Source organism: Charadrius vociferus, unplaced genomic scaffold (assembly GCF_000708025.1).
Source record: "Charadrius vociferus isolate BGI_N301 unplaced genomic scaffold, ASM70802v2 scaffold32, whole genome shotgun sequence".
NCBI classification, from domain to species: Eukaryota; Metazoa; Chordata; class Aves; order Charadriiformes; family Charadriidae; genus Charadrius; species Charadrius vociferus.
This window is the reverse complement of record NW_009647856.1, coordinates 9,215,613-9,241,303: the sequence shown is the minus strand read 5'-3', so window position 1 is coordinate 9,241,303 and position 25,691 is coordinate 9,215,613. Positions and strand designations below refer to the sequence as shown.

Below are 25,691 nucleotides of genomic sequence, written 5' to 3'. Positions count from 1 at the left end.
TGGACTGAGCCATGGTAGCAAACCCATGCCTATAGGTGGAAAAGTGAGTTGACCCCAGTGAGTGGAGACGCATTTTGAGAAGAGGAAATGAGACCTCAGCCTTTCTCCAACCCCGACCAGCTGAGCCTGTGGCTGTGCATGCCATAGCGTGGTTCTCTGCAGGGCTTGGAAGAGGAGAGGGACACTTTGCTGTTGCTGCTCAGCCTGTTGCTCCAGAGCCCTACTGTGCTCCCAAAGCACAAAAGCAGCAGTGCTGCTTCAGAGAGGACTTCACCAGCTCCTTGAGTTTTCAAAGACCTGGTGCTACTTTTGTGTGGATTTAGCATCACCCCTAACCTCTGGGTCACAGCTACCAAACAACTCTGCTGCCTGTTTAAGCTCTGGTAATCTTGGCTGGATTTCTGGTTTAATTTGGAGACAGCCTGCTGCAGCTTCGCACAGTAAATGCCCTATTACGCAGTTAATTATTTCTCTATAATACTAGCTTTTATCTTTAATACAACAGTTTTACTGTCTCTGATAATTACACAGTCTCGGATAACTCTCTTAAATCTAATGAGGCATGACAAGCTGTGTTCAACAAGGCACCACACCATTAACTTCTTACCTCTTACTTGTCATCTTATCACACTGAATTACTGTATTTCTAGCCTGAGTGGCTGTGGATACATAACATGTCGCTTCTCATTAAGACAATAATGAAAGTCATCCCTGGTGCTCTCAACAGTTGGGCTAGCAGTCAGCTGACTGGCTTGGTGGCCTGCAGACCCCTTCAACAGCTTCTCTGCAGCATCGTGCTCTTTGCCCCATGGGCTGTGCAAGGTGGTTAGGTTCTGTTTAAAGACTTGTGGCCACTCAAACAGCTTGGTTGGCCCACAAGTCTCTTGCTTGTGGGTGGGTGAACTGTAGTGGCCCTTTGAAAAGCATCAGCGATGGTGTACCTTGTTTGTGCTGATGGAAGTCATCGCTTTTGGGATATTTTGTGGTGGGATTCAGCTGGATAAGGAATCCAGGTGGTTTTTTGTCTGGACAGGGATAGGCCACAAACTGCTGTGGAAATGCTTGGTATAACCTGACCTGACTGCTGCTTTGTTACCCATTAATGGCAATAGCGGATCAGGTCATTGGAGCGCTGGTCTTCTATGGACTTGAGAGTGGCAGTGAAACCCCTGCACGTGCCTGGCCAAAGTCTTGGGGTTGGGGATGGTCTTTTTATGTATCACCCTATCACCTTGCCAGCAAGCAAGGTGCAAACTTGTACTTTTGAAACATCAAGGCCTTCTGGCAGGGAAGTTCCTGCATCTTTCCAGGCTGGACCAGGCAGGCGTTTCCCAGGGGAATGAGCCCAGGCTGTCCCTGAGGGTGGGTGGTAGGACTCCAGCTGGCAGGCTGAGTGCTCAAGTACAGCCAGACTGAACAGATCCGTTAATGACTGTGTAGATGCAGAACAGCAGTGAGGCCTTCATTTAGAAATCAGCTGTATCCAGCCAATGTTTTGGTTTTTCTTCCCAGGCTTTACAGAACCTGCTGCTGACTCTGCTTTTGGGGGTGAGTTTGTCTTCTGGTACGTGGAGCCTGCATGAGCTGTGCTGTCAAAGCTGTGTATTTCCCGACAGAGCAGAGGAGGAAAACCCCTTGTTGTGGGTTATAACACGTCAGATTCCCTGTGGGTGTTTTATGGGATGCCCATGGGACCAGCTACGGTGATGTGCCTGGATTAGATCAATTCCTGGCTCCAAAAGGGTGGTTTTTACTTGAGCAGAAGCTGTTAGTTTCTCAGCAGTTTCATTAACTGAAAGGCTAACCAGTGGGTGGAATGTAAATCTGGAAAGAGCGCCGGATACCAGGTTATGTTTAGAATTGTGCTGGCCTTATCAGCAGCGTTAGTGATCTAAAATAGACCAGTGATGTTGCTTGTGCCTTGTTCCTCCCACAGGCAGTAGGAAAACTCGCATCTATACAAGTGCGTCTCCTTTGTGGGAGTGTCACTGGAGAGCAGGCGGAAGCATGTGGCTCTGAAGCCCCTGCTTTCATCCATGGCACCCTTGGGCCCTGTTTTTTACATCCCCAAGTTGTCTTGGGAAGCGTCCCCATGTGCCAAGAACTGTCAGCAGTGAGAAGAGTCCTTGTGCTGGTTGTACATTTGAAGGCAGCAGTTGATTACATGTAGGTGGGGGCGATGAAGAAAGAACAGCTGTGACAAGTGGGATGGTGTGTGTGTCTTTTCTGGCTTTTGGTCACTTTTTAAAGGAATGAGGTAGGCTACGGGGCTCCCAAGGGTGAAGGCTTAGTGATGACAAAATAGATTAACTGATGGTCTGTTTGCACTTCTGCAGTCTGTGTACTCTTCAGTACTCATTGCAGTGATCTGACTGGTTTCGGGCACAGCTGCGATGTATAGAAGGATTTGGTGATTAACACAATATATACTCCTGGGATGGCTTCTCTAACAGGGTTGTACATTGCATATTGATTCATCCTCATGTGTCCTGCTGCTTTCAGGCTCCTGGTTTCGCTAGATGGCACCACCAAGCAGCTGCTCTACTTGCGTCCCTGGCTGGACTGTCAGGAGTTAGAGAGGATGCACTGAGTTACATTTTTCCATTTCCCTCCAAAAAAAAAAAAGTCATAGCTCATTATTTTTAACTCTGAGTCCTGTTCAAGCTGACAGTGTGTTTGGGAGCTGCTTGTGGCAGATTTAACCCTCAGTCCATCTTCAGCTTATTAGTACTGGTTGAGGAGGAGAGCAGTTCCAGAGGCCGTGGTGAGACTGGGCATCTGTACCCTCTGCATCTGCCTGAAGTTTGGAGGCAGCGTGCTCGGGCAGCAGCTGTAATGACGATGTCTCTAACTCTAGATGTAGCTCTACTAGGAACCTTACCACAAAGCAAGACAGTTCCACTGAATGCCCTTTCCTTTTGTTTTGGTTTGGTTTTGTTGGTTTTTGTTTTGTTTTTTTTTTTTTTCTTCTAAATAGTAAGGCTAATGTAGTGGAAAAGCCTCTTCCAGGTCTGCCTGTTCCAGAGCATTGGTACTTGCAGAAGAGTTGGCCTGGTAGCTGGTGCTTTCTAAAATGGCTTTCTAGCTGGACTGACAGCAAAACAGTCAAAAAATGTCTTCTGCATGGGATGTGGTACTTGGTATTTTTACATTAGCAGCTCCTATTTGCACATGTAAAAGCTGACTGACCCCAAGAAGAGCATCAAATCTCTGACAAACTAACTGGGACCCTTTGAGATGCTTCTGCAGTGCCCACCCCACCTTCTGCAGATCCCACTCTGAACAAAACTAGGTAAAAATCCAACTTGCTGTTATCTTCAGGCAGTAACAAGAGAGAGCTCAGAGCAGCAACTGCAATAGACACCACCAGAGGATTCCTTAGAGGAGGGCAGACCCGAAGGGCTGCAAGGAGCAAACTCATCTATGTCCTGCGGGACTTCATTTAAAGAATCATAGAATGGTTTGGGTCAGAAGGGACCTTTAAAGGCCATCTAGACCAACCCCCCTGCAATAAGCAGGGACATCTCCACCTGGATCAGGTTCCTCAAAGCCCCATCCCACCTCACCTTGAATATTTTCAAGGAAGAGTTGCTTCAAATATCTTTTCCAGGTTGGTGGTACTGAAGCCATGCGCCTTGGACTGCTGCTCTACAGTGGTAGCCAGTGGGCATGCAAATCACTGTGTAATGAAATAATGTTGTCACAAACTTGGAGCCATGCCCGCTTGCAGGACTTTGTGGCTTGGCACTGGTACCTTTATGCTGGAGATGTGTGGAAAGTGGTCTGATCCTGTTGGCTGCAAGGAGGAGATGGCTTTATTGCGCTGCTGTGACTCAAAAGCTTAACGGACTTGAGCCATATTGTTTCACTGTCGCTACCATAATTTTTATTTCTCTGGAAGAATTATTAGAGCTGGTAGGTAGTGACGAACCTTCCCTAGCTTCCCTCGGGTCACTTCTCGTGGCATGAAAATGCCACTGCTGAAGGATGCCAGAAGCACCCACATACCTCCTGGACACCTCTGCTGTTCATCCATCTGACCTGTGGGTGCATGCATTGCCTCTGGTCATTTTGGAGCCAGATCCTTTGGCTTTGCTCAGCTTAGGCTGGCAAATGTTGAGGGTCCTCCAGATTTTTTTTTTTTGACGGCCGCTGCATTGAAGATCAACACAGACTGCACATATGTATTGGTTCATCTCTACCAGTTAATGTAACCTCTCTAATTTTCTTTGCAGTAAAACGATTTAAGGAACCAAAGGAAGAGAGGCGTCCCTGGAGGATATGGTGAGATTTTTAATTTGGAGATTGAAAGGACCACGTGTCTGTAATATTATTTTCTCTTATACTAACAATCTCCTGGGCCCTTTGAATATCCTGCATGGTATTTAGTCGTTAAAGGAAGTTCTGTGCTGCCACTTCCCAAGGAAAACTCCATGAAGTAGGTGGTGCTCTTTAGAAGCAAAATTCCCTGCCTAGTTCCCCCAGGAAAGCTTGTTTTTACTGCAGGTGACTGAACCGAGGGGTTATGGCCCTCTCCGATCTGCTGGCACACCTGCATGTGAGCTGTCTCCCAGACAGGGTCAAGTTATGTTCTTGAAGTCAATTAATGACTTTGGTGTCCCCTGACCCAGCTCAGGCGTAGGCCAGGCAACGCATTTGGCTGTGTTGGTGGAAGGTAGTTGAGTGTTATTGTCAGCTTTGGACACCTCTACAAAGCCTCCCTCTATTGTAGGATCTACCGTATGCCGAGAGGTGGACGTATGGGTGAAATTAGGGTATGGTCAGGCTGGCTTGGCAGCAGAGCTACGTTAGTGATGAAAAACATGTCAGTGTCCTCAGTTTAGTTCTCCCTCTAAAATATCTTGGGAATTCAATCCAGTTCCCAGTGGATGAGTACAAAAGTTGCCAGTAGCTGAACATGTTCCCTGCACCTACTGCTGGTTGGAGAAACTGGGGCTGGGCCCTGGAGGGTGAACTGCCCTTCGCTGCAGACTAAAACTCGGCAGCGAGTGTCAGGAGCAGATCTGCCAGACTGAGCTGCTACATGCTGAGGTGCTGTCTGTTTTTCTTAAGTATCCGGAGTCAGTCAAACTGTCCACTTCCACCATGTACAACTTCTTAGGCATCAGGAATGCAGCTTAGCGGAAAGCAGATCCATGCAGAGCCTTCACTTGGGTGGCTGCTGGTGCTCCAGGGCACAGATCACAGAATGGTCGGGGTTGGAAGGGACCTCTGGAGATCATCTAGTCCAACTCCCCTGCCAGAACAGGGTCACCTCCAGCAGGTTGCACAGGACGGTGTCCATGTGGGTTTTGAATGGCTCCAGAGTGGGAGACTCCACGACCTTTCTGGGCAGCCTCTGCCACTGCTCTGCCACCCTCAAAGGAAAGAAGTCGCTCCTCATGTTTAGGTGGAACTTCCTATGTTCAAGTTCATGCCCGTTACCTCTTGTTCTAATCTTTATGCCCTTTTTTCTTTCTCCAGGTTTTATGATACCTCCAAGCAAGCAATAGGTGCCCTCTTCATCCACTTTGCTAATGTTTTTCTGTCAGATCTTACTGAAGAGGACCCTTGCTCTCTGTAAGTACACATGTGCTTGCGTTCCTGTCCCACATCTGTAAAAGAAAGAAACAAGTCTGTTAAAATGTCATATACAGTGGAAACTGCGCCATTTAAAGTACAAGGTGGGGATAAACCATGCTGAGCTTATTTTCAGAGTCTGGGTTGTCTCCTGGTCTTTGTAGTCTCCTGGTCTGATGGAGATAAGGCAGTGTGACTGTGCTTTGCTGGTTATTAAAAGCACCTTGATATCTATTGGAAAAAACTGCAGTAAACATGACAGTGGTGCCCGATGCGATCGCAACTGATAAATGGGCCATTTGTTTGCACACCAGACTTTGCAATGTGTCTGGGCTCTGACCGGTGTTGAGGACGCTTTTCGAACTGTGTGGGTGAAGGTCTTTGTCCAACGCAAGGATGGCTTTTTTCTTTTTTGAGCTACAGTTGCACCTAGCAGGTGTATTCATATAATCCCATTTTGAGGGCTTTCTAGGCCGGAATTTGGACTTATCGTAGAAGTGCCACCTTTACCTCAGACCAGCTGCTTTGCAGCTACAAATTTAGTTTCAGAATTGACTTTATCCTCTTTTGAGAAACTCCGCTAGGCTTCAAAATGCTGCTGAAAACTGGCTGTCTCCTTTTTACATATTAAAGTGCAGCACCTTGGTACGTGTCTTTAAACAGACACAAGTTTGAGGCTAAATATAACCTTCACAATGTTTCGCCATTGTTTTCTTTAAATAGACATTTTTTTAAATTAAACCCTTTTGCGCTTATGCTTTGCCTTTCAGGTTTGGGTTTGTTTTTTTGGTTTTTTTTTTCTTAATGTGCATTTTACATTTCCCTGTGTTGCCTGACTTGTAATCCTGGACCAGGCAGCTTTAAACTCTACAGCCCCATCCCTGGGCTCTGAGGCTTATATGCTACGTGTCCTGCCCAGTATAAACCACCAGAGCCTCGTGTTTGTATGGGAGTACTCCGATTTCAGCAGCTGGAAACTGTAATAAGCTAGTCTGAACCTTTGGATGTAGAAAAACTTAATGTCGTGTTTTCAAAATGAGTATCGGCAGCTGATTGTTATTTTCAGTGTCTTTATTCAGGGGCAGTATCAAGTTCTGGAAAAGGAAATGTTCATTCCTGTAGCTCTGTGCTTGGTATTTTCCTCGCACTGTAGAAATCTGGCCTGGTTTGGCAGAAAATATTCCAATAATGGAAAACTGGCCAGAAAACATTAGTCTGGGAGATTTTTTTTTTTATTATTTTTTTTCCTCTGGAGTTCATTAAAATACCAAGCCCTGGATTAGAACTTGGACCCTGCAATCCCCAGAAGGTCCCTGCAGGTCTCCTACTTCTGGCGCTCTGTCCAGTAAGGCTGAAACATCCAAAGCTGCAGAGCAAACCTGTCAGACAAAAATCTCCTGGCAGGAATGGGTTCAGCTCCTGGATCTGCAGCGGGGACCCTGAACTGGAGGCTTTTGGGGACCTCTGAATGTCTGCTGTTGAGCCAGGGCTTGTTGCCTCTCCCAAGACCTTCTGCCTCTCAGCCTGCATCTCGGCTCACAGGACCCTCTTGCAGCTGCCCAGTAAAATGGACTTCTTTGCCTCTTCTGCTGTACAGTTTGCAGAGCAGCTGTGGTGTCCAACAAGCTTCCGTTTTCTTGCATGAAATTCCAAAAACGTTTGGTTCTGTTTCCCTGAAACTCATGATATAGGAAAATCCAATAAAAGAGAAAGGCGGTGAGTGTGGACTATTCAGTGGGAACTTTTTAAATCTTATGTTTTTTGTGGATACTCATATTGAAATAAAAGATGTTGAATTAGACTTAAGAACATAACTGAAACCTGAATTTTCCTCTGCTCTTAGCTACCTTATTAATTTCATCCTTGATGCCACGCTGGGGATGCTGCTGATCTGGCTTGGCGTGAAAGTTGTCTCCTGGATCGTACACCATAAGAAGTACACATACCTGGTCTTCGGAGAATATGGTAGGTGTCAACCGCTCCACACAACGGTGGCTCGTTTGCTTCCAGCTGTGGATGAGGATAAGAAAATGTCAGAAACTGAGGTTTGGGGAGAAAACATGTGAGGAACCTCCTTGTGTTACCTCTTCTGCAAGGAGCTCACAGAGTGTGGTAGTGATCAGTGTGTTAAATGCTGGGACATCACTAGGTTGCAGGTAACCCTGCCTGACGCCTTGCTAAGGCTACTTCGGTGTAGCAGGTTGGTGATGAAAGGCTGAACATTTCCTTGGGCAGATAATGTAACCCAGGACATGCGTATGGTAAATGAAGGCATTTGGGTGCTGTGGTGGTGGCTTCTGTGGGGTTCTTTGATGAGACATTGGCACAGGTTGCTGAGGGAAGCTGTGGATGCTCCATCCCTGGAGGTGTTCAAGGCCAGGTTGCATGGGGCTTTGAGCAACCTGGTCTAGTGGAAGGGGTCCCATACCATGGCAGAGGGTTTGAAACTAGATGATCTTCAAGGTCCCTTCCAACCTAAACCCATTCTATGATTTTTAATTTTTTTTCCCCTAGCCCTTCAGTTCAGAACACAGAGTTGTTCTTGCATTTGCCTTGAGCTGTAGGCATCAGCAAGACACAGACTGGCCCCAAAACTGAGTTTTCAAATGACTTTAGGGTTTGTTTGGTTGGGGTTTTTCTTGCTAGCTGATGTTAAAAAAGTAATTTTAAGGCTGCCCCAGTTTGGCAACCTCGCTGCTTCGATTCCTGTATTGAGGTGAAGAAAGCAAACTGTGTCAGAAAAGCCTTTCCCAGCCAGCCCCACTAGAGGGTAGCACTTCTCTTCAGAAAGAGCAGAGCCCGTTTCCAGGAGAGCAGCGCTTCTCTGCGTTTGCAGGAAAGGGAAAAATTAACCCTTTGCCTATTTTACATTTACCTAATATAAAGACGAATTCAGGCTTAATTTAGAAAAAAACATCCTATTCATACCAATCACATTCCCACCTTTAAGACCTTAATCATTAAGTCTATTCTGAAGGTAGTCTCATTCCTTTGTGGTTTTAGTAGCTGGTCTGATAACTGAGCTGGTGGAACCTGGACCTTGTGAGCCCTTACTCAGGCTCACGTTCAGCATGTATAAATGGTCATGGCACAGGATGAAGGGGATGGTTGCGTTTGTGAGACAGCAGAAGCAGCTACAGACTGGGCATGAGATGACAACAGATGGGTTGAAATGATGGGATGTGGCAGGGCGGACCCTCATCAAACCTGAGAGTGGCTTTAAAGGCTAGTGGTCTCCAGAGCAGGTTCAGCATCCTGACAGCACGCATTTTGTGGGGACTGCCTTTTTTCCCCTGATGGCTCTTTCTCAAAAAGCTGAGGGAGCCAAGCACAGAGCACTAAAGTTATTCAGATGAGGTGGTAGAGGAATCCAGATGTTCCTGGTTCAGGGACTGGCATTTTTCCCCTTTTGAGCAACAAGGACCCAAAGCCCAACTGCAGCCAGCCCAGGGCACAGCTTTAGCTCCATGTGCCACGTCTGCAGTTGAGCAGAAGCGAGGGAACGTTAAAGTGTATTGACAGCTTGCTCTAACCTTGCAGAGCAGTAATGAACTTCTGTTGAGCTGTAGCTGGCCCCTCGTGAAGGCTGGCTCAGACTACAGAAACTGCTCACTCCTCTGAGGAAATCTTGCTTTCATTAATAAAAAAAAAAAAAATCATGCTGTTGCTTGAATTGAGGATTAAATGTCTCATCCACTGAGCACTGCTGTTGGTGCAGGTCTCCAGCCAGACTGACCACGATGGAAAAGTTGGTAGGAGTCAAGTGGCATGTCCAATGCACTGCTGTCCTCATCTCGGGTGTTAAGTAACTTCCAAAGCAGTTTGGAAGATGCTAGTAAACTTTGTACAGTTTGATACAGGCTCCAGATATGATTCACATTCTGGTCTAATTGCTGTAGCAGACTTTATGTTGCTTTCCTCAATTCTCCTGAGGAGCAAAAGCATCTCTTGCAGTGCTGCAGAGAAGGAAGGGCAGGAAAGCTCCAAATCCATGTTGCGCAGAGCGGTGAGTGCCGTTGCTCCAACCATCAGGAACGAGCAATTACGTCTTTGTCCAGTGTAGCCAGTACCCATCTACCTGCACAGTCTTCAAGGGGAGGAAAAAGAAAAAAATCTGTTGCAGGTACTTCCTTTCTGACCCTCCAGCTCTTGGTTGCATCCCTGCAACTGATGCAAACTGCTGCAGTTATGCTTTGGTTTGGGCTCCAGCAGTCCCTTCTGCTCTGCTGTTGGTACCCCTGTCTCCGCAGCCATGGGTGGTTCTCCCTGTGTGAGTGAAATAGCTCCTTTAATGGAGAAGCAGAGAAAAGGGAAGGGAAAGCACCTAAATCTACGCTGCTATTTTAAACATCCAGTTGTCCAGAACTGTTTAGAAACAGCAATTACTTTAGTATTTAAAAAAACAAACAAAAAAACCACAGGAGACACCCATGCCGAGATCAGCCTCTCTTGTGCCTGAGCTTGTAGCCAAAGACTGCTGCAGCCAGGAATGACCTGTTTTTTAGCTAGTGGAGAGTCAAAGGCTCACATATGCTTATGTTCCTCCTTCTTTGCCTGACAGCTTTTGATTACTCTTTGGACTGCGTTTTTAAAGGCTGCTGTCTCTTCTGCATACGCTTGGGTCAAAGACTGGAGAAGTTTATTCTTGATCTTGATTCAAGTAGGGTTTAGAGAACGATGGTTGCCTTACACATACTCAAAGCTAACAAACTCCACGAACGCTCTGTTCACTGTTGCTTTAGCAGGGTAGCAGAAGGCCATGTCTATACGTGCTCTCCCTGTAGGGGACTTCTGCGGGGAGGAGAGCAGAGCTAAAGCTGCAAAGGACTTGGGAGATGGATACCCAAGGTCTTGGAGGGGCTGCTGGGTCTGTATAGACTGATCAGGGGAGATGCTGGCTGGAGTCAGAGCATGCAGATGAAGCCTGGTTCAGCTTTGTGCCCCATCTCCAAATTGCTCCAGCCCTCTTCTCCCTCCCTCATTCCCATGGCAATAAGCAGCTCCCTAGAGGAAAGCTCTGGACAGCTGCAGTGTCATCTCATTGTAGATGTGTCTAATAACTCTAAAGTTTAGGAATAACTCTAAACTTTAGGAATACTGGAGTATTTGTTTTAGGTAAGCAAACACTATCAATTTTGGTTTAAGAGATGGTTTCTTCAATGTGCGGGTAAAATGCTGAAGAGGAGCATTAAGAAATGATGAGGAGAAAAAGAGGGTGTTCTTGCTTGAAAATGCCTCTCTGGTTGCCCATCTGGATGCAGACTTGTGTACAACTATGGTTGCGGTCACTGACTAGTCTAAGCTCGATGCTTTGTGCTCATTCACTGTCTGGAAATGGAAAGGCATGTTGCTTGGAGGGCTTTGCAGTGTGTTTAGTGGCCTGTTGAACTCTGCTAGTCAAATTTAGTTGTAGGGAGAATATGCTCTGTGCCAGCTGCTGAGTTTAACTGAGGACCTGTGTAGGCTGCTTTTGGCCCTGTTGTGATGTTGTACAAAATTTCCATAACAAATATTCCCACGTCCTGAAGCAGCCAAGGGAGCTGGCTGCTAAGGCTTGAGGAAATACTGCTGAGAATAGCTCTAACCTGAGGGGCTGTCGTGTCCTTAGCGAGCCTGGCCTTTCCACCCCTAGGACCAGGGGGGAAAAAAATAAGGAAAAAAAGTAAGGAGAAGACCGAGGAGCATCCTCAAATGGTCGAATGTGTGTTCTGAGCAGGGGTACAAAGCTTTGAACCTCCTGGATCGGGCTGGTAGCAGCAGTGTTTACCCCGCTGCAATAAGCAGTATCTCCGGGGACCGAAGACCCAGAGCAGTGGTGTGACACTGCAACCTGCGGGCTGACTTAAGCTGTATGCTTACTTTTAGTTCAGATGCAGAACATGGCAGAGAGGGTCTGGGATGTCCACTGGACCCATCTGGCTGCTCTGATGGGTCAGGCCCCAATCTCTGAAAACCTGTTCTTGCACTCAAAGTGAGCATTTCTGTGCAATTTAGATGCTTTACTGCTATTTCTTATCCTCCTTTGTACTTGGCACTGATAGCTAGATCCCTTGGTTTTGGAGGTACCATTTGAGTATCTCTGAGGAGGTTTTTATTGACTTTTTCCATCCCCACCTTGTCACCCAGTACAACTTCCAGTGTTTTCAAATGTTTGCTTTTCCTCAGCCTCCCTGAAACCCTCTGCTTTGGCTGTGGTTAAGCTTTTTCGTACCTGCTCGGTGCATGCACAGTCCCCAAAAGACTGTAAATAAAGCTGTGTGCCAGTAACACGTGGGCTATGCTGACAGCTCGGTACATTAGACAGCCTGGATTAAAACTAATCCTGTTGTGTGGTAACAACTTGAATACCTCAAGCAGTGCTGCTTTCGCTCTGCAAGCGGTTGGGCTTCCACGCACACGTGGAATATGAGACACATTTGTGTGGGGCTGCTGCAGACACCAGTGGTCCTAACTCTGCACCAAGGAGGTACTGCTGATGGTGGGGTGGGGAGCACCTGCAATGCTGCTGGAGGAGAACTATCCAAATGTAGTGTGTGCATCCTTCGGGGTGAAGGAGGATATTTATTTCTATCAGGGTGGGAGATGGCTATAAAAATCATAGAATGGTTTAGGTTGGAAGGGACCTTGAAGATCATCTAGGTCCAAGCCCCCTGCCATGGGCAGGGACACCTCCAGGGACACCCACCAGACCAGGTTGCTCAAAGCCCCCTCCAACTTGACCTTAAACACCTCCAGGGATGGACCTTCCACAACTTCTCTGGGCAACCTGTTCTAGTGCCTCACCACCCTCAAAGTGAAAAATTTATTCCTAATGTTTAATCTTAACCTGACCGCTTCCAGTTTAAAGTAATTCCCCATCATCCTATCACTACATGCCCTTGTAAACAGTCCCTCCCCACTCTCCTGTAGAATAGTAGTGACCTTCTATCCCCAAAAGGGTGTGAGGGAGCAGGTATTTTGGAGAGATCTCAAACTTGCCGTTGCTTCTTGGGCAAGCTGAAACAGCGGAGTGAAGGATTGGACAAGTGCTATGGTGACTGCTGCACAGAAGAGCCGACTTGCAAAGGGTGCCGTGGCCATGAGTTCCATCTCCCCACGGGGGCCAGAGCACAGCTGACTTTTTTTTAAAGAGTTCAAATGCAGGAAGGATACGATGGATGTGTTTGTTTTCCTGTTTTGTTTGTCCTCAGAGCTCTGATGGGTGATGGTAACCTGGGGGTTTGTAGAATTGGTTGGTCTTGGCGTATGGGGCAAAAAGCCCCACTGTGCCAAACTAGGCACTGGAGTCTATCGGGAGAGGCCGTCCGCGCTTCAGGAGGATCAAAGCCTCTCTGACACCGGCTTTTAACTGCCAGCTGCCTATAACACTTGTCCCGTCTCCTCCGCAGACCACCCATTAAGCTGTTGCCTGCCAGGGAGCGGAGACGTGCGCTCTCTGAAATCCTCTGTGGGCTCTGCTGCGTGTGCTCACACGTAACCTCCCTGGCTCCCTCTTCCTTCCCTCCCTCCATGCAGTTGCCTGCTGGCCTGGCGCGCTCTCTGCTTGCTGTCCTCGCAGCTCAGCAGCCTCTCTGCACCCTTGGTCTCCCTGTCCTTCCCTCTCCCCTCCTTTGCTTCCTTCTTGATCACAGCTGGAGCAATTAAAACTCTGGGACACAAGGTGATGACTCTGAGGTCTCTGGCATGGGGACACTAGCTGGATGCCTCTACTTCTTAACTGTAGCTTTGCAACGAGGCAAACGTTTTGGTACATTGCTAACAAAATGCCAGACTAAGGACAAATATACACGCAAACCTGTTTTGCCCGTGCTGGGAAGCAGATCCCCCTCGAGCTGGGCTTGGTTGGGTACCAGCTCTTATTAAATCCTGGTGTGTGCTGCTGATCTCTGTGGCTGGAGCTTTGCATAGTGGTTTGGATAAACGTGCTTTTGCAAACGTGCTGGTGTTGCCTTCCCCTGCCACGTCTCACCGGCACAGTGCTGAGAAAAGTGGGGCAGAGCCCCCGATCCGCTGCTGTCCGACAGCGGGTCGAGCATCAGCATCCCACAGTGGGTTGGGTTCTCTCACACAGATGCGATTACAAATTCTGGCCCAATTATGCTGGAAATAAGCATTGCCAGGGGTTATCATTATATTCAGGTGGTAAGAGGAAATGCTGTAGCTTGTCCGAAAGCCAGATACTGTAACTCAGTTTTGCAGACCTGAGATATTGTGATGAGCCTGGGAAGGTGATAACCAGCTGGCAGGGTGCTTACAGAGGGCTGAAGCAAGCACATGTAATAGATACGGTACCATTATCATTGTTAACAATACAAATATGCTTTTACTTATTACTTGGTGAGTACCCCATTGGAAACATTCATATTTAATTAGCATTGATTCTGCTCAAGTGAATTGCTCTAAAACCTGGGGCGATGGAGCCCCTGTCTCTTCCGCAGACAGCGAGTATCACATAACCAGGCGCTCACTTCATCAGCAAAAAAATTAATTCTTTTCAGAACTGAAAATTTATGCTTCTTGTATTGAAAATGGTGACCAGAAATTTTCAGACTATTGCTGGCAACTGGGTGGGTAAGGCTTGGCAGGGGATGTCTTTGATGATTGATTTATTTGATTTATTTTTTTTATAGGGGAGTGTGCAGGATATTAACTGATCCTTGTATAGAGGAGGGTCAGTCCAGCAGTATCATGTCTTGGGGATTGCTATTGGGATTAGCTTTAATTCAGAAGGGATTATCAGTCTGCCATGCTGGTCAAAATGCTCCAGGATTTTGTGAGCTACTCCTATGAGGTTCCTATCCACTGGAAGGGTGGGAGAAAAGTCGGGGGGACCCATCTCTGCAGTCTTTTCTAGGTTTGCTAAGGTGAAGAGAAATGAAATGTCTGGCACCTTGAAAAAAGGGTACCAGAGAAGGCAGAAACCAAATGACTGATGCTCCAAAGCAACACATGCTTGTAAGGAACCATTTGAGTAGGATGATGAGATTTCTGAGCTTTCGAGCTTTCCCTATTAAAGGATTTTAGTGGTCTTTGAGGAGATGGGATACTTGGCCTCTTGCACAAGCTGGGCTTCCTCCTCTCAAATCCCTGTATCCATCCAACTCAAAGTAGCTCAACACTGTATGGTGGACACTGGCAATGGAGAAGGAGAGGGAGAGGGAAAACATATATCTCCAAGGCTGTGTGTCCTTTTCCCCCAAGTGGAGGAGAGCATATTTGTTATCCAAACCAAGATTCATAAAACTTAATCCCATCTCCTTATAGTTACCAGGAATGGCTTTTCCATTAAGCATTTGTGCTGCTGCTCGGCTGCGGCCTTTGAGAGACCAGGAGTGTCTGCAAGTGATGGAATTTCAGGTCTTTAGGCAGAGCCAGAGCTGTGTCTCTTCCCTTTACAGAAGGTGACTGCCTGCCTTGTAGGACATTTGTAGGACTCTTGCTCCAGCAAAGCTGTTGATCTAGGAGGGACAGGCAATGGGGGAGGAGGTGCAAGATGAGATTTTTGTTGGTGGTTTTCTCCTCTGGGTGGATTTCAGAGGCAGGTTGGTGGAATGGAGAGCAGGACAGGAGGAGATAAATACATGTAGTGTTAGCATCTGCTAGGTAGGTAGGGCTTTTTTAGTCATGTCTGAAATTTGTTACTTGCTTGCCCTTCAAATTAACCAGAAGTCTACTTAATTGCCATCTCTGTTTCTGAATCAGCCTTAAAAGGAGTACAAAAAGAGAACCAACTTCTAGAACAAAAAGCCAGTGGTGGTAGCGGTGCGTGTTGTGTCTCATGAGGGAGAGCTCTCTTGCTTATAGCCAAGTTGAATTCAGAAGCACAACTGCAGTAGGAAAGCCGAATAGCTGCCCTGATACAGGGAGTCTGCACAAATGGGAGTGGGATGCATTTTCCCCTTTCCATGATTATTTCTCTACATCAGTTTGCAAAGATGCAAAATGAGCTGCAACTAGTGAGGGATGCAAGTCTGTTAAATGTTCTCTAATACAAGTAATTTACTTTTTTTTTTTTTTTTTAAACTAGAAAGATTTGAGCTTAAATTGTAGTATGTTTTGATCTTCAGTGGAGTAATGACTCGTAGACCCAGCAGGGACACCAAACCTTTCTACTCCAGGCACATTCTCATACAACCATAGATAGAAAATCTCTCGGCTAATTTTCAGCTTGGCGTTGAGTATTTGTCTCACTGCAGAACTTGCAATATGGAAACGCTTCCCTGTCCCTCTGATCAGCTCGGGTATCGAGCATGAGGCGACTTTTCTGCGAGGCTGTCTCCTCCTGTCCTCTGTCTCAGATTGAATGCGCTGTTTTCCCAGGTGACCCTCCACAAGCTGCTGCCTGGATCGGCCAGTGTATCCTCTACTTGCTGATAATGGTTTTTGAGAAGACTGTGATTAGCCTTGTCTTGCTTATCCCTGGTTGGACAAAGGTAAGATCCTGAGCTGTATTTTTCGAGCCTCAGCTGTTGTGGCTTGTTTCTGTCAGCTTTGCCTTATTAGTGGTCCTTATCATCATAGGTCTTTAATCCTTATGACTTGTTGACATCTCTCTGTAATAATTAGCTATTACTTAAGTTTGGGGAAACATGATTTTCGTAACAGTTTGGCTTTTGGTACATTCTCTCGCTAGTCAAAAACTAGGGGAATAAGATGCTGCTTTAATTTAATTTTCCATCCTTGGAAGGATAAAATGGGCTGGGCTGGCAGCTCAGCTGCTTCAGTTCTGCCAGAGGATTTCTACATTATCTTGTCCAGTCAGTTCATGCTGGGGTTTCGGGATCCCATACCTAAATTAGGTATACTAAATTTGAAAAGAACTATCCAAGTAGCACATTGTCCTTCTCCCACCCCCCAGCTGTTTCTGTATGGTAGTTCATGCAATAGTAATTGTGTTGGTCATCAGTTTCTCTTTTAAAAACTAAAAATAGTAATCTATGTCACTTGTAGCCACATACATGGTGGCACGTAGGTGTGATGGGTATAAAAGACAATTCTGGGAGTCAATGGGTAACTCCAGTTTTGAGTGCGTTTGCACGTAGTGTCTAGTACCTCACAGGCTGATGTGACTTGACTGAAGAGTTATTTACAGCAATCTGGGAGCACTTATCTGTGCCTGTTCAGGGCTTGTGCTTCAGACCCAGCAGCCTACTGTCCTTGGACTCAGATGTGAACATGTTGTTCAGCAGCACGCACTGATAGATCCAGAGATGCTGCTGGATTCCTCTCCATGCTTATCACGCACGGCTGGTGTCCTTGTTTTGCAGCTAGGCTCCAAGGAGCCAAGGAAAGTCCCACCAGCTGTTTTGATCAGTAGTTACTCTGAAAGACTAGTAGTAATTCTTTCTTGCTCTGTACAAAATCATGCGTTTGGCAGCTGGACTAAAGGAATAGCACACGTGATCTTTCTAAGAGCTGGGCTAAAGCGAAGGCTGCAGAGCCCTAGCTGTAGGAGACTGCTGGTGTAAGAAGGAAACCAATTTGCAGCAAAGATCTCACCACAGAGCTGTTCAAATAATTGTTCTAAATGCTTTCCTCTCTGCAGCTTCAGCAGATCCTCCTGGGTTACATCCCAAACCCTCAGCTGGAGCTTGTCCTGGTCATGCTTGTTGTGCCTTTCATAGTCAATGTAAGTGATGCCTCTGCAAGCACTGGGTGGGGCGGTTTGGAAATCATGGTCAATAGAGACCTCAATAGAGAGCATGTACAGAAACTGGCTTGGGGCGGCCTTGAGTAATTGAAGTGGCTGAGACAGGGTGGAGGGGAGTGGAAACAAATATACTTGTTGCCATGAATACACAGATCTGTCACTGCTGCACTGCTGTGGTCCTAATTCCCACTCCCTTGTCCAAGCTGCCGGGTGGCTGACTCTTTAGCTCTTTGAAGACAGCTGGAGCTCATTAGCTGAGGGCTCCATCTCTGCAGCAAGTTACAGGCATGGGGATGCCCCAAAACCCTTTAAGTTCCTATAGGATGGTTTGTCAGTGGTGACCTTTGGCAGCTTGTCTATCTAGGCATTTGGCTAGACGACAGATTGCATTACAGCAAGGCAAGGTGTTCGGGTTACCCAAAACTATTGATCTCCTCAAAACTAGTTTGGAAAAACCTCTTGAAAGCTCAGCTCTTTTCCTGATGCCCCGGATTCTGGGTAATCCTTGACCTGCTGCTCAGTCCCTGCTAAGACGGGAATGAGAACAAGGTGTTACTATTCAGATGCCACCTGGACAGGGAGTGAGTTGAACTCTTTTCAAATCATACCACAAGCATTGCAGTGGATGCAGCGTTGGATGCTGCATCTGCTACCAGCCCCTCTCCACCGCCTCAGGCTGTGTTTCCTTTTTGGAGAGCAAACTCTGGTTCTCACAGAACTGACCAGGGACTGGTGCAGACAGAGCCGATGAACTGTGGATGGAGCTTGGTTCAATGGTTATTTCTTGGTGGAAACTTGGCCTATCGTAGTCTTTTTTTTTTTTTTTTTTTTTTTTTCCCCTCTGGGTCTTCAACAGCTGTGAAATCAATAGGATTTATATGAGAAGAGACCTCAGGAATTTGACTTATCCAACCCCCATGGACACACTTGATGCAGGGTTAATTTAGATATTAAATTAAGTTGATCAAGGCTGGATATATGGAGAAAGAAAAAGGAGAAGAAATAGCTGTGACTGAATGACTTTGGTTTCTGCAATCTATTCATGTAACTTCTTTCTCCCCAAGGCCATTATGTTCTGGGTTGTGGACAGCTTGATCATGAGGAAACATAAGCAGAAGGACACCCTGGACATCAATGGATCTATAGAAACTCCCCGGGCTAGGCGGACTGAGGAATCTCAGGTAAGACCAAGGATGTCCTGTGTCTGAGACCAAACTGCAAGCTTGTGGTGTGGTCCACGTACTTTACCACAACTGTGCAACGTGCCCTCACGTTGCCTAGACCTAGGGTGATGCTCCATGATTGTGGGTGGTGAGCCTCCTAAGTCAAACAAACTTTCCATGCATGTGGCTGAGGTCAACAGAGGGATGTTTCCTGGGAGGATCTCGCCCTGTCTAACAACGAGAAATACTATAGTCTATGAAGCGGTGTTGAAATATTGCCCTAAATGATGACAGCATCTTGCAGGGTGTGAGCCAGCTTTTGCAGTAACCTGTGTGACCCTGTTGGAGTGGCAGGCTGAAGCTGGTGGGTACCTCTGTACCGTCTTTCTCAAATTTCCCATTTTTAATTGTAATTAATCTTGGCTTAGAAAAGGTTGCTTTCCTCTCTGTAAGTGGTAGCATCCTTTTTAGAGAACAAGGCCTAGCCAGGAATCCTATTTTTGTCAGCGTTTCATGGGGTTTTTTTCAGCCAGATGATGGTTCCTTAGCTGTAGGAAGCTGTATTTTGTGTAGTGTGAGCTTGACAAGTAAAAGTTATGGACGGGGAGGAAATGCTGCAGTCCCAGCAGACTTTGTTGTTATCAATGATGCATGGTTTGCTGGACAGGTCGTTTTGGGGCAGAGACCACAACCTGAGTCACCTGGGTTGAATTCCCTTCCTTCCCCTGGCACCCAGACCCTGTTTCAAAGTGCTCTGTGGACGGCTGCTGATGTCCTGCAGTTCCCTGGCAAGACTCGCTGAGATAAGATAGCTCCTGGCAGTCACAGGCTGGCTCCTGGAGCAGCTTCTGAGGAATTTAGGATGAACAGAAATAGCTCTTGCTCTCTGAGAGCTCTTTTATAGAGAGTAACTCAGCTCTCAAGCTGATGGGTGGGATGGCCAATTACTGGTGACATTGCAACGCACGTGGAGGTAATAGCGTTTAACGGTGTGCTTGGCAGTCTGCACAGCAGCCATGGCTTCCATGGCTCAAGGGTGCAGTAGGGAAGTGGCTGCCGCTCGTGGGGATGCAGTGTTAGAGGAATCCTCCCTCTGGCAGGAAGGTCAGGCACATGTGAGCAGCTGTTGAGACAAGTGAGTCACTTCTCCTGGCCCTGCCTCCAGATAAACAGTTGTAGCTTGGCGAGGTCACTAGAAACATGCGGACGCTGTGCCCTAGGGAGTTTTGAGTGGTGTGTGTGGTGAGGGCATCCTCTAGAAGTCTTTATTGTTTTGGAGAGAGGACGGAAGAGAGGCCTGAGTTGGGCAGTACCAGTATGTCTTTACAGTTATGCATTGAAGCTGAGAACTCATAACTAGGATGTGAAAGTGGATTAACTCTGGGCATGAACTCATCCCTGGTTATGGTGCAGTCCTGGTTTCTTGGTGGTGAATGATGATTAAGAGCGGTACTTGCTTAGAAGAGCTAGGTTGGAGGTCAGCTCAAACTGTAAAGCTGGTGGTAAAGATCTGCCTTACTGACTGGATGTGTTGGTGTGTTCCTGAAGGTTTAAGATCAGTTAAAATTACACCAGCTCAGAAGCAAGGATAAGGAGGCAATGTCTCTAGTTGTCTCTCTCTCTCTCTCACCAGCCTCCTTTCCAGCCTTCTGAACCTAAATTTGCAGCATCCAGTCGCATAGATGGTGGCTGCTGTGGATACACAGACGGTGTTGCAGTTACTGGTCCACTGCCTTACTCCACTGAAGTGGGGGGTGGGCAAGTGTTTTGTGGCCTCTAGCTCAGTTTTGGATAGTCTGAAGGGAAGATACGTGTAATGTCCAGAAGCTCAGAAAGACTTTTCTGGTAGCTCAACCCAGACAGGTTGTTTCAAGTGATAGAAACAATTTCCACAGTCTGGCTCCTAAAGTCAAAGGCTTTTCCCATCTTCCAAGTACTTGACTCCTTTTCTTAGACGAATTTCTTCTGAGACCTTCAATGTGCAGGTCATCTGTCTATCTTGAAACACCCTGATCCGTCACTGCAGTGGAGCTACCAATGGGACCAGTTTGTGCCTGGAACAGTCTATGGGGACATGTTCCTGTGCCTCTGGCGCCCAAATAATTCGGGCAGAAAAGGAAGATAATAAAGAAATACAGAAGTGGGTGACCTGCTTTTCCAATTCTGCTTCTTGGCACTGGGCCTCAAGGTATCAGCTAATGTGATTGACAGGTAGGCTCTTGCTTCGTGTGTCAACTTTTTAGGCTATTAACTAAAGATCATGTTGGCTGGCTGGGTCCTACAGCTGGACTGGCTGGAATTTAGGCTTGAAAACAGAAAATGAGGGTTAGCTGGACTTGTTGTTGCGAATAACCTGTTCAAGTCAGAGAATTTCTTCCCCCCCTTGCTGCCCAGCAGAGGAGGAAGGAGGGGGGCTGAGAGGCATCTGTGCAGGGCAGAGCTGGCTGAGGCTAATGTGTCCCGCGGTTTATCAGGGTTCATCAGGTCTGTCTAGCAGCAGGCGCCGACAGCTCCCCATCATGCCGCCTTCTTGAATTTCAACCCTCTGCCTATCTTGCCAATAGAGGGTGTCATTATTTTCACTTGAACTTGCAGTTTGTGTTTGGAAAAGGAGGGGGAGAGAGAAAGGAGAATGGAAAGAGGGGGGCTGAAGTTAAGCTGTTAAAGACACACGCTCAGTATTTTCTGTAGGGATAGCAGGAAAACTCAGCTTTGTCCTTGGCTCAGTAGACCAGCTGGGTAGCAAGGAGAAACCCAGCAAGCAGGAATCCTGCCACTGATGTCACTTAGTGGCTCTGTGACTGCAGTGCAGACCAAAGAACTGGCAGTCTCTTGTGGGTTTTAAGGCTCTTCTGGTGAGCCACAGACAGGACGATGGGCTCTTGGTTATAATGGAGCAAATGCTGAACTCTCTCACACCGAAACCCTGAAAGGGATAAACTCGCTCTTATGGGTGCAAGAACTTAACCATTCCTTCCATGTCAGTCTTAAAGCTTTCTGTTTCAGACTTGTGCTCTGCCTTGATCTTCACACAGCTGGGTTTTTTTGCCCTCTCGTGGGATGGAAAGAGATCTCTCGAGCGCCAGTCTGAATCCAGTGCTGTTCAGGCTGGGGAAGTGCATTCATCTCCATGGCCCTCATTTCTGCTTTGCATGTGTCCTGCCCTTGACCTGAGTTTCTTTTCCCTTGCCCTTGTGAGTGCCAATAAACTTTTGATCTTATCAGTGATTTCTTTGTTTCCTCAACTCGGGGAAAACAACTCAGATTTAATAATGGGGGGGTTTTTTTGATCTTTTTTTGAACTTGTTTTTTTCCCAAGGGTGATGTGTGAGTTTCTGCTCCTTTTCTAAAGGCTTACATTTCCAGAGACGAGCCTCAAAGCAAAACTGGGTCTAATAAAAGTGGTACTTGTGAGAACCATTAGGGTGAAACTAGAGGTTAGTTTAAGGTTGGGAGGAAAGCTAATATACTACGTGGGGGCCTGCCTTTGGTCAGCGTGGAGTTCAGGACTCATCCCAATTCCCTTCACAGGAGCTGTGACTTTTTGCAAATCCCCAGACTGAAGATGCCGTTGAATCCCAATACCTATGCCGCTTGCTTTTAAGTATTGAAGAATACTTTAAGAGTGAGTTTGATTTGCTGGTTGCTTAACTGAGCTGATTTTTAAACAGCTCAAGGTGAACTAAGATGCCTGGTCCTTACAGGGAAGCTAAATGAAGGTGTCTCTGGAATGAGGCTCTCACAGCTCTCAGCCCTACTGACTCATGGGAACCTATCTAAGCTCAGATGCAGGAGGATGGTGAGATGGTTCCTACCTCTAGACTGGGCTGGTAGAGCTTTAGGCAAACAGGTTTCCATGGCTAGGAGGGAAATGTCCCCAGAGCTACTTTGTTTGACAACCTGTGTCATAGTTCTCATCTGCCACTAAGATGGCTTAGTTATCCGAAGGATCTGCTTGGATGGAGTACCAAACCAGTAGGCAACCTCTTCCCCCAGACAGGAGGGGCTGGCAGAGTGCACGGGCAGCTCTGTTTTGGTAGCGTGACTCATATTGTTTTGCAAGCTGCTGGTCTCCTGGTGTGGGGAGGAATGCATGAAGTATTTGAGGGCTGCTGAGTGAGACAGTAGCACATTGTCCCAGGACTGGGAAACCGTGGTCCATTCCCAGCTGTGCCACCAACCTGCTGTGATCCTGACCTGGATGCATCTGCAGGGGAAGCGCCTCGTCCAAGTTGTGCTGAAAACTCCCAAGCTGGAAGTTTGGCTTGAAAACCATATCTGAGGGTAGGTCCCGTGACTGTCATAGTGATGAGGTGCCCTCTGGTGATGAAGCTCCTTGGGGAATTGTGGAGAAGTTGCTGGGGGAGCAGCTTCGTGTGAACTGTACCGTGGGCAGGTAGCAGCCTGAATGGGTCTGGATGTGCAACGCTCGGTGCCTGCTCTGTCATCCATGCTTGGCTGCAAGGGGATTTGAGTTTGCAGCTGAAACCCACAGAAATTACCAGTTCATTAGGCCCTAACACCAGCCTGTTGCAGCCTGCCAGAGTTCAGTGAGTTTATAATGCTGCCTGTGACTAACTACCCGCCTGTTTTTCCAGGTTCAACAGCATCACAGTATTAATATGATAAACAGAGGAAACCTTCACGCGGAAAAGAAACTTTCCAGTGCGTGTCTTGAACAAAACAAAAAAAAAATGCCTTGAGACCAATGTGGGGTGGACACAAGAGAGTTTAATCTGATCTACTGCTCCTCTTGGAGTGTCTGACGTGCTGCTGTGAAGATAACAACATGAGATGGAGGGGTTGGAGTGTGCGTGAGGGTGGGGAGGAAATCTTCCCCTGCGGCTCTTCTGCTCCTTTGAAGTCATTGACTCAGTGGAGTTTGTTTTTCCTGTTTGGTGGTTTTGTTGCTGTGGTGACTGGTTTCGTGGGGCTGCCTAAGCACTAACAAGTGGAGGGCACGCTAATTTGCAGCTGTGCAGGGAGATAGCCACTGATGAGACTAATTCCCCCGTGCTCCTGGTTTTGCCCAAGGAATATGGGGCTCTGGGACCGGTTGAGCTGTTGGGGACGCTCTTGTGTGTGAAAGTCCCTTGATTCGTGCCTTTGAGCGAGGAGGCTGCTGCTGTGGGTCGTGTGGAGGGAAGCTTCGTAGTGCGTTGGGACGGTCTTTGGAGCAAAATGGGGTCAGATGGGGCTGAGGAAGGTGGTCTGTGCTGCCTTGCTGGAGGAAGCGATGTTTGTGGGGATGGTTGTGGTACCTGGCTCTTATCCCTGCATCAGGGACGTAATGATGCTATTTGGGTTCTGTGATGGGCAAATGGAGAAGGGGGAAAGGGCTGTTGGCATTGCTCTTCTAGGGAAATAAAGGCCCTTGGCTGTGCTGTTAGGCTTGTGCCTCTCTGTAGAGTTGGGTGCTGAGGTGCAAAGGACCTGGCCAGGCTTTTGATGTGGATGACTAGTGTTTACCAGAAATGCCATGATTCAACTGAGCTCCCGAGTACTGCTGGGCATGACACAAGCTGTAGCACAAGGGTTGACTGCACTTCAGCTGTGTTTAGAGGCAGCTGCTGTCAGGGGTAATGACAATAGGGCTTCTCTTGCCCAAAAGATGGGGTTTTGAGGGGGTAGGATGGGGTTTAGTAAACAATCTGTTAAGCCATGAATATTACCTGTGCAAACTGCTTATCCAGCCAGCCTGCTGGTTTCAGCTCTTCTGTGGTCATTGCAGCCACAGCCCAAGTAAAACCCAGCCTTTTTCCTCTTCCAGATGATGTGGCTGGAGGATGTCCCACGCGTGGCTCTGTCTGCATCCTGCAAACGCTCCAGGCCAGTGGCAGCCAGTTAGCTCAAACCAGCCTGTTGGTAGCTTCAAGTCTGAAGTTAGCTACTGAGAGCGTAGGTGTTCCTGGAGGCAATGGGCAGCCTTTTGATCGCGCGGCAAAGCCGTGGGCTTTCTTACCTGGAGAGGTACCAGGGAGAGGTGTCACTGCTCTATTTTGGCTCCCACAATTCAGGCTGAGCCAGAAGCTGCTGTGCCAGGTGGAAATAAGATGCTACCAGGCTAGGACACCACTCCTGAGCTTGCTGGTCATGGCTGAAGCTAACTCTGTAGCTCTTCTTGCTCTCCTGGCTGAGCTCTGGAGATGGCAAGTAGCTGGGGGCTTGGGAAAAGGTCTACATTGGTACAGCTGTTTGCAAAATATGTGGCCTAGTTTTTGTACATCTCTACTGAGGCTGCAGCCTGGCCTGAACATGCATGTCTCTGTGTGAGTCCTGTCCCATGGTGAACAGAGCTTTTAGCTGCCTGGTCTGTTCTCAAGGTGGGGAGGGGATGGGGGTAGGACACCAAACCATCACGGTGTCTGTGCCCAAACCCGTCTGGCTGTTGTTGGAGAGATGGTCAAAGTGACCTTGAGACACTTCCCATCTGCCAGAGAGGATTAGATCTTGCAGCTGACCCCTCTAGGGGGGCTCGACCCCTTTAGCAAGCACTATCAAGAAGAGCTGAGAACTTTCACTCTGTCAGCATCTGTCTGTTCTCCTTTCTAGGTATTACTCTCTCCAGACATGGATTTTGATCAGTCAGAAAGCGACCAGGATATTTCAGGACTCCAGGGAACGAATCAGAAGATGAAGCAGCCCAGCTATCAAGTGGTCATCTGACAACACTGGGACAAGGGAGGTGGAGGAAGGGAAGCAGCACTGTGATCCTTGAGCTGGCTGAGGAAGGGCAGGGTGGGGGAATGCTAGTTGATCCCTGTGGATCTGCAGAGATCCTTTTGCCTGCCTCATCTAGACCTGTCCTTCTGCGGTTGTCTTTTCGGGATGATGCCTGTGCATCCTGTACAGGCTCTGAGCGGTATCTGCTTTACCTGTCTGCCCCTAACCTGTACACATGCAGGCACGGTGAGGTTGGGGGTACGGGTATGTGCTGCCCCTGGCTGGCCAGCTGGGTGTAATTTTTTGTCAGGGCTAGAGACTGAAATCAAAAGATTGTCTGGTTTGGTTTGTTTTGTTTTTTTTTTTTATAGGGGGAAAAAAATAGATCTATCCTGTACTACCTGAAGTGTGACACTTTTATATTCACAATACTCAAAAGAATTAGTTTGCAATACTTATTTAAATGTCTTGAATTGGGAAGATTGTCTCAGTGGATCTGATGCTTTTTACTGTTTTATAAGGAATGCAATAAATATTTGACCTAAAACTGCCTCATAATTGGAATGCTTCCATGTGCTTGGTGTTTTGCAAGACCCCAACGCTGTAAAGGGGAGGAAGGGAATCTGTTGAAATCT

The 25,691-nt window shown here is 47.4% G+C and overlaps 1 protein-coding gene across 1 annotated transcript in view; it reads left to right on the top strand.

Annotated features, from left to right (window-relative positions):
- The window catches only part of LOC104284655 (transmembrane protein 110-like), a 28,862-nt gene extending 3,760 nt beyond the window's left edge, over positions 1-25,102 (top strand). The window contains exons 4-10 of the mRNA XM_009883015.1: positions 4,236-4,284; positions 5,485-5,580; positions 7,424-7,545; positions 15,901-16,013; positions 17,126-17,209; positions 18,295-18,411; positions 24,946-25,102. Of these exons, the coding sequence (XP_009881317.1) occupies positions 4,236-4,284; positions 5,485-5,580; positions 7,424-7,545; positions 15,901-16,013; positions 17,126-17,209; positions 18,295-18,411; positions 24,946-25,059 (695 nt within the window). The 3' untranslated portion in view covers positions 25,060-25,102. The remainder of the gene's footprint in view (positions 1-4,235; positions 4,285-5,484; positions 5,581-7,423; positions 7,546-15,900; positions 16,014-17,125; positions 17,210-18,294; positions 18,412-24,945) is intronic.
- Positions 25,103-25,691: the final 589 nt, after the last annotated feature.